At 44.9% G+C, this 16,548-nt stretch overlaps 1 protein-coding gene across 6 annotated transcripts in view; it reads left to right on the forward strand.

The window, feature by feature from the left end:
* Nucleotides 1–16,548, forward strand: part of LOC128348748 (spectrin beta chain, non-erythrocytic 2-like) — an 82,374-nt gene that overhangs the window by 28,224 nt on the left and 37,602 nt on the right. For 5 of the 6 annotated variants that reach the window (XM_053304370.1, XM_053304378.1, XM_053304396.1 and 2 more), the window contains exons 6-14: nucleotides 389–472; nucleotides 2,425–2,543; nucleotides 3,285–3,399; nucleotides 6,647–6,733; nucleotides 10,679–10,794; nucleotides 12,175–12,310; nucleotides 13,534–13,634; nucleotides 14,135–14,228; nucleotides 15,864–16,001. In XM_053304370.1, coding sequence (XP_053160345.1) covers nucleotides 389–472; nucleotides 2,425–2,543; nucleotides 3,285–3,399; nucleotides 6,647–6,733; nucleotides 10,679–10,794; nucleotides 12,175–12,310; nucleotides 13,534–13,634; nucleotides 14,135–14,228; nucleotides 15,864–16,001 — 990 coding nt within the window. The remainder of the gene's footprint in view (nucleotides 1–388; nucleotides 473–2,424; nucleotides 2,544–3,284; nucleotides 3,400–6,646; nucleotides 6,734–10,678; nucleotides 10,795–12,174; nucleotides 12,311–13,533; nucleotides 13,635–14,134; nucleotides 14,229–15,863; nucleotides 16,002–16,548) is intronic. The other variant, XM_053304382.1, reaches the window with a different exon arrangement.

The raw sequence follows: 16,548 nt of genomic DNA on the forward strand, positions 1-16,548 counted from the left end.
ATGCTTGCTGCCACAAGACCAGCTCTCCTCCTTAACCAGCTCTCCTCCCTGTAACCTCAGTCTGCAAGCTCTCTGTCCTTTACCTTCATTCCATTCCTTGACAAAAAATTCTAAATTGTTGAAAATCCTGAAAAAAGGAGAGAAAAAATCCTCCAAACAAAAAATATAAGAAAATATATTCTTCTTGTTATTACTGTTATTTGCATAATGTCTTCTGATCTCAGAATGTGGGTGTCCTTAGTCTACCTATTGGATGCTTGTATGGTATTCTTCAGCAAAACACACACACACTATGTATTTTCCTTAGGCCTAGGAGGTTATTGTAACTCTGTAGCTACGGTGACTTCCATGATTTCCCATGCTCTAATCATCGGTGTCCTCTCTTTAGGAAGATAAACCTTTGCTGACTGCTCTGCTTCAAGAAAATGCAGACAAGATTCAGCTTACCCGTCGCATCCTTGACTTAAAACAGGTGAGGGTCCTTCTGTAGAACTCAGCTATCAGAATGCTTCTGGATGGAGCCATTTTTCCTGGGTTAGTTGCAAATGGACTTCAATCAGTCAGTCAATCAATCTGTATTACGGTTATAGACCAGCATAATGTATTATGGGTGATTACATATTATATATTTACAGTAAAAGTAGATATTAAAAACCATGGGGTGCACAATACAAGCATATAATGAAATACTATGATAAAAGACTATAAAAATCAGAAGTAGATGTAAAATTTAAAATAAAACTATGGCTGTCTAAGACAGAACAAGACAGTAAACTAAATGACCCTTAATGACCGTGATCTAAGAAGTGCAGTTAGCAGTAGTTAATAATGGTAAAAAATGGGTACAGATATATGTAAAGGCATCATTAAAAAAGGCATAAAAGACAGAAGAAAGAATGCATTAAAAAGATATATGAAAAATATGGAGGCATATAAAATCATAAAAAGATGGATACAAATATTTATAAAAGGCATTACAAAAACATCATTAAAAAAAAAAGCTTAAAAGAGAGAAGCAAGAATGCATTTAAAAGTTATAAGCAAAATGTGGAGACATAAAATCATATGAGGGCAACTATAGACATAATAAAGAGTTTTATCAATTTAGGGCAAGGTAAAAACCAATAAGCTGTTGCACTATAGAACTATAGGAACCCTGGGCGGCCATGAAGCACTCTGAGGCAGCAGGCAAAGGTGTGCTCGAGTTAGTCCATAAAGCTGGACGCTGGGCACGAACAGGAGGTCATCATCCTCCAGATTTTAATTGCTGCCGCGCAGAACGTGACAACACTGTAAGTGGTGGTGGAGTTGCTATCAGAAAGCAGTAAAGAGGTGTAAAATTGGTCTGTATGATCAGGATGGTTATGTAATGACAGTAGAATGAAAGTGGCACGAATGTCGCTGTAATACAGACACTGAATGACCCTGTAATACAGACATGCCCTATTGTTTCTGCTTGCCCTGAGTTGCAGGGGCATTGACATTCTGAGGGTGGAATCTTCCTATATCTTCCCTCGAGCACAGCTGAGGGAAGAACATGGCAACGCGCTAGTGTGAAGGCCCTCCTGTGCTTTGGGACTTCTAGTTGTGATAGGTATGCCACAGGAGAGGTAGTATACCTGAGTCCTTCACTGATGAGGAAATTTGGGGCCTTGCATATATCAGATTGTTGCTCTGTGTCTGTAATATGCTGTTTGATAAGTGCCTTGGCCAGATCATAGCCCATGTTAACTAAGAGAGGTGGGGATAGGCCCAGGGACAATATTTAGTCATAACTGACTATTTCCAGCTGGATTGGAAGTCATCGCACAGGGTTAGGGAGGAAGGCGTAAGAGACAGAGAGAAAGTCTAAGCCAATAGTTAAGTATGGTCATCCAGACACTTGCCTCCACTGTCATCAAGCCTGTCTCTAGTTGCAAGGTTGTTTTAGGACACATCTTGGAACTTGAAGAGCTGCTTTTAGGAACTTAGATTGCACATTCTCCAATAGGGTGAAGTTGGGGAAGGGGCCCAGCTGGGCATTATAGAGTATCTGTGCTAGCAGCTTGGCTTCATACAATTTAAGCACTGCGGATATATAATGGCCACCTCTTGTCCCGAGAAACTTAAGGATAGCAGAGATACTCCTCTGTGTATTTAATGTTGTATAGTCCCATGTGCCTTCCTAGTGCCAGTGGAGTGCTGCAAACAGACGTTGCCTCAGAGGATCCAGAATGGGGATCCTCTGAGACAAAGTCAAATTTGGAGCTACCCCTGATGAAGCCCCATGCCAATATTGGTCAAGGAGCCATGGCAGTGGTAGCTAGTCTTGGGCGACCAGAGTCTCACATGGTCTGTCATGAGGTGAGGTTTGTATGGAAAGTAAATTTTATGATGTTCATCTTATCCTTATCCTTCTCATCCACCTTTTCTCTCTCAATCCAGGAGGAGCAGCAATTCCAGGTCCTTTATGAAGAAATGAACAGTCTGGCCCACAAACTTGAAAAACAGGGGAAGAGTGAGAGCAGAAACATCATGGCTCGGCGCAAACACCTCAATAAAATGTGAGCCAGGGCTGCAGCTGGTGGGGGAAGAGACCTGGTGTATGTATAGCGAGTGCCTAGAGAGGGTGAAGAGTCATGTGACTGCATTCCCTTTACCTTGGTAGAAGATACTAGCCCTGGAGGTTTTTCACACATGGCTCTATGCCTCAGGGTATCGGAAGAGTGAATCTGCTTTGCAGCAGATTCAAGGCATTTTAATTCGAGGGATTAGATGGACCATTCGCATAGCCATCAGCACCTCCTTCGCATAGCCATCAGCACCTCCATCAACACCTTCGGAGAAAGCAGAAGTCCCGGAGTTTATTTCAAAAGCTGCTGGAAATACAGGATTTTTTTACCCTGGACATAACTTGGGCTAAGCCAGAATTCTCAGCCTCCCTTCGGAGAAAAACAAAGCCCTGGTCCCTGATAGCCCACAGGGAGGTCGGGTTAAATCCAGCGGCTATGTGGACTGGCACACTCCAATCAGCAGTGGATTCAGAGGGAAAGCCCTGTCTGTAAAACATCCTGTTCAGGTATTTTAAAAAGATGCTGAACACAAGTAGAGCATCCAAAGCAGGTCTGGAACTCCCATCCCTGGCATGTCACTGGCATGGCACTCACCCTCCTGCCCATACTCCCTGCTTTGAACACTCTACTTGTGTTTACCATGCTTGTTTTCTGAATGCCTGAGCAGGGCTACTGAGATTGCTTGCTTGCCGGCCTGTTCTTAAGTTCATCCTACTCAATGTCTTTTCCCAGGTGGTTGCGACTCCAGGGGACACTGAAGGAACATCATGAAACCCTGCAACTGGCTCTAGAGGCAGCTGCCTTTCTCCAGCAAGCAGATCTGCTCCTTGGAGCCATCCATGCAAAGGTATTGTGGGTTTAATTTTAGGGATGTGCACGGGCTGGTCTGGAGCCCATTCTAAGGGCTTCCGGACCGGTCCGGACTTGGGGCCAGTCCAGCGGTTCAACACTGGGGAGGGTGGATCTTTAAGGGTGGGGGAAGGTGTGCTTATCCCTTCCACCACTTTCCCCCCTCCAGCGCTCCCTGTTTTGTAAGCATTTGGGGCGGCAGGGTACCTTCCTGCTGCCCCTATGCCTGTTCCTTGTCAAATGGCTTCAAAAGCCTCACTGCACGAGCGTCACGTCCTGCGTCACGTGCGTGCACGCATCGGGCGCGTGCAGTGAGGCTTTTGAAGCCATTTGATGAAGAGCGGGGGTAGTGGTGGCAGGAAGGTACCTTGCCGCCCCATATGCTTACAAAACGGGGAGTACCAGAGGGGGGAAAGTGGCGGGAGGGGTCAGTACTCCCTTCCCTGCCCTTAAAGATCCACCCTCCCCAGTGCTGAACTGTGGAGGTGCAGTTTTGTGCACACCACTATTTAATTTGCAGTTCAAGCCATTTTGCACCATGTTAACAGATCTGGGAGAATGTGAAACTGGTTTGTTGAGAATGGTCTACTCTTAATATACTGGAGCCACCAAAACTAACCAGTTATTGGAGGCTAAGGTTCTCTTTGCTCTCAGGTGTGGGTTAGTAAGAGCAGAGCTGCATATTATCTTAGCAAATATCCTCTCCCTTATCCATGTAACTTTTCATGTTTGTTAATATAGTGTACATGGTGGGCAGAAGAGTAGTGGGCAGGTGATGGGCACTGCCTCATATGCTTCCTGATTCTTCCCTGAAAATGCCCCCCAAAGTAGTTTTACCCCCAGCTCAAGCACAAGTTAGCCCAGTTGGGAGAAGAGATTAACAGGTTGGGGTAAGACAACCTTCAGTTGTCTTTGCAGAGAAGCATGTAAAGGAAAGGTTAAGTGTGTAGGGAAAAGTTTAAACCACCCCTTCTGACTTGTCAATTCACAGAGAAGTAGCATGTGAAATCATCCCGTTAGGGGTGTGTACAAAACAGGGTTGCCCGGTTCAGGCATGTTTGGTGTTGTGCACCCCTCCCCCAGTTTGGTCTGGGGGATTCGCATTTATTTATTTATTTTTAAAAGAAGTATAACTCACCGCCACTGCTCCAGGGGACTTCTCTGAGGGCAGGGGCAGTCTCCGGAAGTTCCCCCTCACCTGCCAGCTTCCGTTAATGTCCAAATCACCTGGTCCAGGTGGTATTTGGCCCGTTCTGGGCCTGCCCTCTGTTGCGGTGGCCATTTTGGGGGGCTGCTACACAGGCCCAATGTGTCATGACCCGGTCATGCAGAGGTCCATTGGGCATGCGTGGCAGTCTCCAAAACGGCCACCGCAATGGAGGGCAGGCCCAGAATGGGCCAAATACTGCCTGAACCGGGCGATTTGGACATTAACGGAGGCCAACGGGGGGAGGGGGAACCTCCAGAGACCCCCCGCAGCCTCAGAGAAGCCCCCGGAGCAGCAGTGGCAAGTTATATTTCTTTTTTAAAAAAATTTACTTAGGACCCACCCACCCCCGCCAAAACAGGCCGGGGGGGCGGGGTTCAGTCTTATATTGAGTCATCGAACCAAACCTGTTCGCAAATCCCTACACCCCATTCCAACTGTCAATTCTTTTTTGCAAGTCTCTCCCCCGCCCCACAACACACTACCCCTGCGCTTGCTTTCCGTGGTACACATGGGGTTGGAAATGTCTAATCTAGCTCTTCTGTAAAGAAGGAAAAGGTACCTTATGAGGAAATGTTCATGCCTCCAGTAGGATGCATCACTCTGTAGTAATATCTTCAGATGCCTGCAATGCAGCATTAGTTTCTGTCACCCTTCATCCAGCAGGCTGATGGCTCTTGAACTGGGGGGGCAGGGAGTAGCCAGACTAACTGGAATTCACTGTTCTGAACACATTGCTCTGTTTTTTCATTGGCTTCCAGAAACAATTTGAGGTGCTGGCGTTGACGGTCAAAAGTCCTTAGTGGCCTAGAACCAAAATATCTGCAGGACTGCCTTCTCCCATATGAACCTGCCTAAATGTTGAGGTCCATATAGGAAGCCCTACTCCAGGTGCCTCTGCCATTTGAAGTAAAGTGGGAGCAGGGGCATAGCTATAATTGAGCGAAAGGGTTCAAAGAACACAGGCCCCCAGCTCCTGAGGGCCCTCCAGATCCACCCCTCCCTATTTTCTTCATTATCTCCCTCACTCTGGGGGGGGGCCGCCAGAGAGAGGGATGAACACGGGCCCCCTCTCCCCTAGCTACGCCTCTGAGTGGGAGGCAACTGGAACAAGCACCTTTTCTATGGTGGCATTCAGATTTTGAAATCCCTTCCCTCGTGTGGGGGGTGCGTTTTTGGCTCCTGCCTTCCCCCTGCCGCCTTGGTGACAAATGAAAATAGTTCTGTTCTGTGGATCAGAAAGTTCTCAGTTCAGATCTTGCCTCTGTAATGAACACCGTAGGTACCTTTTTATGGAAGCTAATTCCTCTCAACTTCCATCCCTAATCTGCAATATAGAGATGATGATATTGAAAGAGGTATTGTAAGGATTGCAAGATAAGGGTGTAAAGTGATTTGAATGCATGGAAATGCTGTAATAAACAAATTAATAATATTTGCACAAGATTTTGAAGAGAGAGTATGATATGGCTGTATGCGTGCATATGTGTGTTTGGGTTGAGTGTGTCTGTTTTAACTGATATATTTATCTAATATCAGTGCTTGTAATTGTTATGCTTTTACCATTTTAGCAACCTTGTTTACATTTGTAGAGTGAAGAAAGGCAGGGTATACAAATTTTAATTTCTGCATTAGAGAGCATTACAGAGCATTCTATTTCCTTGACAAATTCACAGCTATCTCACCATTTATGTAGGAAATAAATAAGAATTTGTTAGGGATATAAAGTGCTTTGCATGTACTAATGCAGAAAAGCATATAAAGCTGTAAAGCATGTAGCTGTGCAATACAAAATTGTATAAAGATGTGATTTACATAATTTCATTCAGAGAGTTTGGAAATCTTGGTCTGGTGCAAATATATTTCAAAATATGGAGGAAAATAAGAATTTTATGAATAGTTGTGGCAGCAATTGAATGGAAGAGTTCTTCCTTTGTACATGGAGAGCCAGGAGCCACTGTAGGTCCTACGTGTGGATGGCAGATGCTGCTGAGAGCAAGACTGTTTCAGGGCTCCATGTCTGTTGCTTCTGTTGTAGTGGAGAAGTCTCTGTGGAGTGGGGAAACAGAGGAACCCTGAGCCCAGCCTGGACCTAGATGTGAGGGATATTGCCAGCCAGGTCATGGTAAGTATTTGGCAGTGCCCCATGAATAATGTCTTAAAAAAAGTAGAAGTAAAAAGTGGATTTTAGATTCTTAGGCTTGTCTGTCTCTCTGTTCCTCGTTTTCCTGACTTTAGCTTGCCAGCTTGTAAACGTAAGTTGAACAGGATCACCTGGATCAAATCTGCATCCAGCAGAAGCACCAGGATCTGGTATCTTTTTGGCCTCTCTGCTTTTGGAGGCAGAGTCAAGAGTAGGGATGTGCAGAACTGGTTTGACTGAAAACTGGACTATTGCAGACAGGGCCGGTTTGATCACGAATCGCTTCGAGCTGGTTTATCGAACTGACCAGCTCAGCTGATCAGTTTGACCAAATCAGTTCACGTACCTATGGTTTGATCCGGTTCAAATTCAGAGCGAACCACGCCAAACGATCCATGCATACCCCTAGTCAAGAGCTCATGTGGATGTTCTGGAGGAAGCTGGGTTTTGAGCAGAACTTGTCAAATTCTTAAGAATGCTCGTGAAAAGGGACCTGATTCCCTTGTTGCTACATCTGATGCATTTTTCTTTGGTCTAGGTCAGACCTGCGCAACAGTTAGCCTTTAACCCTGCTAATTGGGCAAAGAAGCACTTTTAAAAGTAGTAAAGTAAAGTGTGCCGTCGAGTTGGTGTTGACTCCTGGTGACAACAGAGCCCTGTGATTGTTTTTGGTAGAATACAGGAGGGGTTTACCATTGCCATCTCCCACACAATATGAGATGATGCCTTTCAGCATCTTCCTATATCGATGCTGCCCAATATAGGTACTAGCGAGGATTCGAACCGGCAACCTCTAGCTTGGTAGTCAAGTCATTTCCCCGCTGTGCCATTAGGTGGCTTTAAAAGTAGTAGCTCTCTTATATTTAGCAGGGAGATCAACTGACCCTCTTCAACTCAACAAAGTGTCCCTCCTGTGGCTGTCACTTGTATATGCTTTGTGTGTCTTTTAAAACTGCAAGCCCTTTTGGAAGAGAGAACCATCTTATTCCTTTTGCTATATGTAAACTACTTTGTGAGATTTTTTGTTGAAAAGCAGAATATATATATCTAAATAGTAATCAAGCAGAATATGAACCATCTGTTCTGTATGGTGGCTCAGTGTGAGCTCAGTGGCCAATATCAATGGTCTGATTATGGCTAATAGTCTGATTTAGCATAAGACAGCTTCATATGTTCAAAACCAGGAGTCAGACCTCCTGGTTTTACTGCCTGACTGCAGAAAGTGAGTGGGTTTGGGATCAAGCCCTTGTCATGCTACAATATATGGCTGGGAGAAGGCATCTGTTACTCGTGACATGTTTAAAAACTTTTTTGCAGATAAAATATCTTGTATTCGTGCTGAACTAGATTCCATAGTTACTGCAGAGTCTATTGTAGAGGTACCCAGTAGCCCTTTGTGTGGGATTGAATTAGATCACTTTCAGTTTGTTACTTCTAAGGATGTGGACAAACTGCTTCGGACTGTATGCCCTACCACCTGCTCTCTTGACCCTTTACCGACGTGGCTTATGTCATCTAGCAATCATATTTATTTATTATTTATTTATTTTTAAAATTTATACCCCGCCTTTCATTAAGAAAATCCCAAGGTGGCTCACAATAAAATTTAAAAACAAGATTATAAAAAAGACACATTAAAGTATTGAGCTAAAAAACATAAAAACAAATCTGATTTTAAAAAATTAAATTAAAACACTAGCATAAAAACAGTACAAAATACAAGAAGCAGCAGTGGAGACAATCATATAAAAGCCTGGGTAAAAAGCCATGATTTGACATGCTCTCTGAAAACTGTGATGGAGAATGAGGAGCGGATACTGACCGGGAGAGCATTCCAGAGTCTGGGGGCAGCAACAGAGAAGGCTCTGTCCCGAGTGCATGGCAACCTAGCCTCCCTCATTGTTGGCACCCGGAGCAGAGCCCCCTCAGATGAGCTCGTCAAGTGGGCAGAAACCCTTGGGAGCAGGCGGTCCCTCAGGTATCCCAGGCCCAAACCGTTAAGGGCTTTAAAGGACAAAAGCAGCACCTTGAATTGGACCCGGAAACGAACTGGCAGCCAGTGCAGCTCTTTCAGAATGGGTGTGATGTGCTCCCACTGGGCAGCTCCAGATAAAACCCTAGCTGCCACGTTTTGCAGTAGCTACAGTTTCCGGATATTCTTCAAGGGCAGCCCCACGTAGAGCGTGTTACATTAATCCAGCCATGACATGACTAAGGCATGGGTAACTGGCCAGATCTGCTTTCTTGAGAAAGGAAGAAATATTATCAGAGAGGGTCTGGTAAATATCATAAATGCTTCTCTGAGGGAGGGCAAGATGCCTCCTTGTCTTAAGGAAGCTATTATTAGACCTTATTTGAAGAAACTTGCATTGGATCCCTCAGAGTTAGCTAATTACAAACCCGTCTAATCTTCCTTGGTTGGGCAAGGTGACTGAGCGACTGGTTGCTTCTCAGCTCCATTTAGTTTTGGATGACACAAAATATTTAGATCCTTTCCAGACTGGATTACGGGTGGGCTATGGAGTTGAGACTGCCTTGGTCGGCCTGATGGATGATCTTCAACTGGCGATCGACAGAGGGAGTGTGACTCTGCTGATCCTTCTGGATCTCTTGGCAGCATTCAATACCATTGACAATGGTATCCTTCTGGGTCACTTGAAGGAGGTGGGATTGGATGGCACTGTCTTACAGTGGTTCTGCTCCTACCTCTCTGTCAAATTCCAGATGGTGTCTCTTGGAGACTAGTGTTCTGAAAAATGAGAGCTAAAGTGTGGGGTTCCACAAGGCCCCCATACTGTCTCCAGTGCTTTTTAATATCTACATGAAACTGCTGGGAGAGATCGAAGTTTGGTCTGGGGTGCTATCAATATGCTGATGACACCCAGATCTATTTCTTCATACCAACTTCAACAGGAAATGGCATGACCGTTCTAAGTGCCTGCCTGCTGAATGACAGATAACAAGCTGAAGTTGAATCCTAACAAGATGGAGGTACTGTCTGTAGGGGGTCGGGAACCAAGAGAAGGCTTTGATCTACCTGTTCTGGATGGGGTTACACGCCCCCTAGAAGAGCAGGTTCGTAGTCTGGGAATGCTCCTGGATCCCAAACTCTCCCTGGTTTCTCAAGTTGAGGCTGTGGCCAGGAGTGTTTTTTATCAGCTTTGGCTGATACGCCAGGTACGTCCATTTCAGGAGACAAATGACCTTAAAACGGTGGCACATATGCTGGTAACCTCTAGGCTTGACTACTGTAATGCACTCTACTTGGGGCTGCCTTTGTACATAGTTCAGAAACTACAATTGGTACAGAATGAGGCAGCCAGATTGATCTCTGGGTTTACCCTAAGGGACCATATAACACCAGTTCTAAAAGAACTGCACTGGCTGCCGATAGGTTTCCAAACGAAATACAGAGTGCTGGTTATTACCTATAAGGCCCTTAACGGCTTAGGTCCAGGGTACTTAAGAGAGCACATTCTCCATCGTGAACCCTGTCGCTTATTAAGATCATCTGGAGAGATCCGGTTATGGTTGCCACCAACTCGTTTGCTGGCAACACGGGACCGGGCCTTCTCTGTGGCTACCCCAGGACTTTGGAACGTGCTCCCTGCTGAAATAAGAGTATCTCTTTCTCTGTTTGCTTTAGGAGGACCTTGAAGACGTACCTGTTTTCCCAGGCTTTTAACTGAAATTGAAATTTTAATGTGTGTGTTTATCTATTGTGATTTTTATCTGTTTTTATGAATTTTAAATGTTTTGGTTTATATTATGTTTTAATCTGTACACCACCTAGAGATTTCTATACTAAGCAATAAAATAAATAAATAAATTTGGCTTGGTGGGTCAAAAATTGTGCAGCTCTTGTCCAGGTTAAATAACTAGTTGTCACTCCTGTCCGCTCACTGCATGCCTTTTCTGCTACTCCAGATGCTGGATGTGACTGTGTCCCAGCTCACTAGCCTCCATCCCAGCCTGTTAGCACGAGTCTCTCTCAAGCATCAAGATGTCAAGGATAGCTGGGCACAGCTCCAACAGCTGCTGAGGTATACGCAATGCTTCTTGTGTCTCTGCATGATGTGAATTCTAAGCTGGCCAAGATCTAGAATTATCAAGAGCAGCCCCTTTGGGAGATCGCTAATAGTAGTATCAAGAGCAGCCCCTTTGGGAGATAGTATTTACTAAATACTAATAGTAGTATTTTAACTATTATTAAAAATAGTTACCTGCTTTTAAAAAACTGAACCTTTAATTGTAATGTGATATACAGAAATTATGCAAAGGATGCTTTTGCTCTGTACAGAAAAGCCTATTCTGTTAAATTTCTGTATGTCAGGCTGGTATTAGAAGCATAAGAACAAGACTAATATTTTAACATTTTGAGGTTTTAATTTGTAGGTGATTTTTAAATTGTTAAATTGTTTTAAGTTCTTGTATATGTTTTATGCTGTTGTTAACTGCCCAGAGATGAAAGTTTAGGGCGGTGTACAAATTAGATAGATAGATAGATAGATAGATAGATAGATAGATAGATAGATAGTGTCAAATAGAATTTTTTAATATTATTTTTTAATATATTCTGGCTTTTAGGACAAAATATATTAATAGTTTATAATAATCTTTCTAAGGCCATAGGTCTTCTAAAAGTTTTGCATTTGTATTTTCAAGGCGTTTATGCAGTTTGTAGGTGCAATGGATAGCTTCTGTTTTTACTAGTTGGACAAAACTTAAGGATGGGGATGTAACTTAGTAGCACATGTTTTGCATGCAGAGAATCCAAGGTTCAATTCCTTTTCTAAAAACCCTGGAGAGCTACTGCCAGCCTGTGTAGACTGAGTTAGATGGCCAATAGTCTGACTTGGCATAAGACAGCTTCATATGTTCAAAAGAAGCATATGAAGTGAAGAGGAAACTCTCCTTCATTTAGCATCAGCAGCATCTTTCTTGGTGTGAGTGACTTGAGGTGGACTCCTGAATCAAGTGGGCTCTGACCCAGCAACAGAGTGAAGCTCAAAACTAGGTGGCCATCCCAGTAGCTTCAGGTCTTGTATCTCTGCCCAAGGTGTTCCTCTTTTAGGGGATACCTTCAGTCAGGTTCTGCCTACCACCTGTAGACAGTATAAATAGCAGGGTGCTAGACTGAAAGTAGAATGGGGTCAAAATGATAGAGCTTTGGATTGCTGGAAGCTGATGGCAGCGGGGTGGGAGCAGGCCTGGTTTGGTCCATAAACCTTGGGCTCTGCTCCGTTAGCATATTGGGTGCTCAGCTTCTCCTCATTCATTCGATTCCACAGTCAGGCTGTACTTACTCTGTGATGATTCCAGGATTTGCCTTTCTGTCCCTTTCCCTTCTCTCTATCCTAATCATTTTTCTTTCTTTTTGTTAACACTTCTTCTCTTCACTCCCTGCTATTCCCATCTCCCAGGAGTGAGAAGCCCCCACTGTTGGCTTTGACAAGGAGATCAATTGATTCCCCAAGTCCTGAGCAGGCACAGTCTACTGCTACAAACAATGCAGGGAGAGAGGCTGGAGAAAAACCAGAGAGAGGCCCCGGAGTGGGGGTAAGCAAAGCGTTTAGGAACTTGCTTCTGCTTTCAGATATCCTGGACACTGTGCATAGATATCAGCTTAATTAAGTATGCATCCCTCAGTTGCAAGGCACAACTCAGAGGGAGAAATACACCTCTGATGAAAATGTATAAATCTGAGGAGATGGACGGACTAATCCTTCCTCTTAATCTCAGAAGGCACTTGCTGGGCCAGAACCAGTGGCCAGGGTGCTGCAGCTGACAAGATGGGCCACTCTTGCTGTAGTCTTCTGTTCATAACGTGGTGGGCTGAAATCCCCAGGTCGGCATGATGCGTTTGCTAATGAAGAAATGTTGGGGAAGTGCCACAGTCTCCCTGTACTGCTTTTGAGTTCTCCAGAAGTAGAAGGGAACAGCGATGGAGGTTGCTAGGTGATGGCCCATTTTACCTTCCCCAGTTCCTTTGCCTGTCTCCCAGAGCAGACTTCATGCCAGCTAGGAGCATTTAGCTGCAGCCAAGCTCCAATACAAGAAGGCTACAGCTGGCAAACAAGAGGAGGGGGGAGGGGAGGGGGATGATAAATGGCAGCCTCCTCTCTCCCTCTCCACATACCATCCTCTCACCAAGTAGTCCCTAGAAAGGGTCCAAAATACTTGGCACTGAGTCTGTTTTTTTCTTCAGTCACAGCAACAGAAGAACCCCACAAACTCTGGTTCTGATTTTTGGATCCTTGAATAAATGGCACATAATCCAACAAGTCTTGCAACATCCAGGTTATCAAACCTTTTGAAAGGCCTTTTGAAAAATGTGTTACCAGTTTAGGAAAATAATTGGTTTTTTGACTGCTATTTTTGTATTGGTTATATTGTATATTATGTTTTCTTGTCTGATATGTTGATTTTATTGTAGGCTGTCTTGTACTTGTTTTTAACAGGGAAAGGCAGGGTAAAAAACTTGCTAAAATAATAAATCCCAACTTCCCTAGGGTGTTGCCCCCATTTTTTAAATTTATTATTTATATTAAAATAAAAGGTTTAAAAATCAAGACCAGCATTCATTTTACACATACACACACACACACACACACACACTCTTTTTACAGCTTCTGCAGCATATCTCTACAACTGGACTAAGGCAGCTCTCTAGAAACTGATTCCATAAGGTTGGGACTTCAGCAAAGAGGGCCCTCCCCAAGGACCAGCCAACCTCCCTGCTTTCAGTGACAAGATTCTGAGTACAGACTCTCTTGCCCTAGGTGCAGAAGGACGTTCTAGGAAGTGTGGCGGAGTGTGTGAGAGGCCAGGAGGTCAGCCCAGGATCACCAGGAAGGGAGGCCATCCCCAGCGATAACAAGAGGTACTAGCACACAATGGGCTGTCCTATGAGAAGAACTCTGGACCAAAAGGAACTGTGCGGAGAGTGGGGAGAAAACAGGGGCTGTGGGAGGATGTAAGTTAGTTGCTGGGATCTGCTTTGGTGCTTAGCGGCCAGTTTGTATAGGTAAGAATCTTTCTTGCTCCCAGTGAAGAGCCGTTCCTTGGAGTTAAAACAGGTAAGGGCATTCCTGTGGTATTGACACCAAGTCCAGCTCCTGTGGGTGCATTCTGGGAGTTCCATAGAAACAGTTCATAAGGTTGAGTCTGGGCTATATGTGAATGGAAGAGGCTGCCCATGTCATACCTGAGAGCTACCTCAGACATGCATGGCTCATAGCCAGACTTTGTGAACTGCCTCCCTTTACAACATATTGCATTTTCAGTCATGTCAAGTGGCTATTTTGCACGTGTGCGCGTGGTGCAGCAGTTATTACCCAATGAACCCGACTGCATGATCTTATCCTGGTTTTCTGTCTCTAGTAGGAAGAGGAAGCTCCTTAGACAGTCAAACATTTTGAAGGACCTGCCCCAGCAGGAGGCACACCTTCAGGACTTCTGCCCAGCTGCTGATGGGGTAATGCCTCTCCACAAGCTTCATGGAAGTTATCCTGAGACTCACACAGATTCTCTTACTGTGGTGGTAATGCCAGTATTCCGTCCTGGAATGAATAGCAGTCAGGGTCAAACTAGATGTGACCATTTCATGGAACTTCCCCAATCGCATAGAAAGAGGAGTGCCGAATACTGCCCTTGTCTGTGGCTTGTCACCTTAGTCAGGTTCTAATAATAGAAGTGGGCTCAGCTGGTCAGAAAGTGTTTGTGGGATCAATTGTGAAAAAGGTTCAAAGCCTCTTCTGCTAAAACTGGACTCCAACCCCCTTTTTCTGCATGATTGAGGCCGTTCCATGTTTACACACACAGAACTGCCACTATCGGGTCTGTTAGATGCCCAGATGAAAAGTGTGATGGACCTACAAGGAGCACATACCAAAGTGGCAGCTCTGCAGTAAGATAAATCACGAAGGGCCCTAACAGGCAAGCATTGCCTGATGTTCTCTGTTTTTTATATACTGCTTTTTAACATAAAAGTTCACAAAGCAGTTTGTGTAGCAAAAGGAATAAGAAAATGGTTCTCTGTCCCAAGGAGGCTCAAAATCTAAAACAGCCACTGGGAGGGTTGCAGTGCTGGGTGAATCGGGTCAGATGTTCTTCCTCTACTCAATGCAAGGGAGCCATTACTTTAAAATCATGCCTCTTTGCTCATGTTACTAAGCCCAAGCCCTGACAGGTGTCCTTGGCCCATGTTGTGTTTTCACACAGGATACGCAGAAGTGTCCTTCAGCTTCTGTTGCTCACTTTATGCATGAGAACATTATTCACATGAGAGCAAAGATAAAGGAGCACAAATTTTAAATTGGTGTGTGTTCTAATCAATGAAGATTTCACATTCAAATTGCAGATGTAGAAAATGCAAAATCCAGTTTAAGTGTGCTTCTGAATGTTTCTGTCAGAATACTTGAGCCTTCCTCCATTTCTAAGTCAAACCATAACACTGGAAAGAGGCAGAGTGTGGCACAGCAGCACAAGTCCCCCATACACTATATTGCAAAACATGGAACACCAGGCCATTTCTGTGAAGGCTTACACAGTGCAGGAGGAACGAGTGCTCTGTTGTCTCAAAATAACCAGAAATCAAAAGAAAAATCCTGGGTGGAGTGTTGTTGTCTTTAAATGTTAGCATTTTAATGAAGTGAATCCTAAGATTTTGGCATTTAAGCAGGGTCATGGAATTAAAGTGGTCTTCAATTTGCCAAGTTTGCACAGGATAGTAAACTGTTATGGGTAGCATGAAGAATGAGATAGGATAGAATGAGAAGGGCCCCATAAGTAAAGCTGCCCTTGCTTCCTACCTGAGGCAGGTGCCAAAGTTATTCTGATAAGTCTTTGCAAGTGAAGGTGTCAGAGAGGCAGATCCTCATCAGTGACACTTGACTTAACTCTTAGGACGTGTCTGAGAAGGCAGTTGGATGGGCAGGGGTCATACGTTAGCTGTAAAGCACATGCTGGGTTCAATTCCCAGCATCTCCAGTTAAAAGGCTCTTGGGTAGCAATGGGTCATATGGGGCCTAATGGACCAATGGCCTAACTCAGTATAATGCAACTTCATATCTTATGTTTATGCTTAATGGTGAATATTTGTATGCCTTAGGAACTGCAGCAGTTGCTGCATACTGGCCATACGTGGAGTCCACAAATGGAAGATGCCCTTGAAGAGCTGGAGAACCTATGGGCAGAGTTGAAAAGGAGGCACCAAGAGAATGGTGTGGCTCTGAGAGAGATTGATACAGTGAGTAGTGGCTGCCACTAAAACAGTATCCTGTTCTCCCCTTCGCTTCTCGAGACATCTGCGCAAGTACTTGATTGCTCCCCTCACCCCCTGCCACAGCCCCCCTCACCTCATTGGCCAAGCTTCAGCCCCCTATCCCCAGAAACCTCCCGAGCCCCGCTGCTCCCCATAGGAGCAGCAGCGGTTAACCGGGCCCTTCCTCGCTGCCGCCACTGTCATGACCACTCATTCCCCTCAGGCCACTGACAGGCCTGGGCCTGTCCCTTGCCCGCCTCCCTCCACCAAACAGCAGCAGTGGTTGACTGGGCCCTTCCTTGCTGCCAGTAGGCACCACCATGGCTGCTCATTCCCCTCAAGCTGCTGACAGGCTCAGGTCCATCATTCCTTCTTTCTCTCTTCCCCTCCCCCCCCTCTCTTTCTTCCCCTTCTTTTTTCCCTTATTTTCTCTCTTTGCAGACCCCTGCCCACTGTCTTTTTATTTACACACACACACACACACACACACACACACACACACACACACACACTCAAGTACATCTTCCAACCA

The sequence above is a fragment of the Hemicordylus capensis genome, chromosome 1 (genome assembly GCF_027244095.1).
Source record: "Hemicordylus capensis ecotype Gifberg chromosome 1, rHemCap1.1.pri, whole genome shotgun sequence".
NCBI lineage: Eukaryota > Metazoa > Chordata > Lepidosauria > Squamata > Cordylidae > Hemicordylus > Hemicordylus capensis.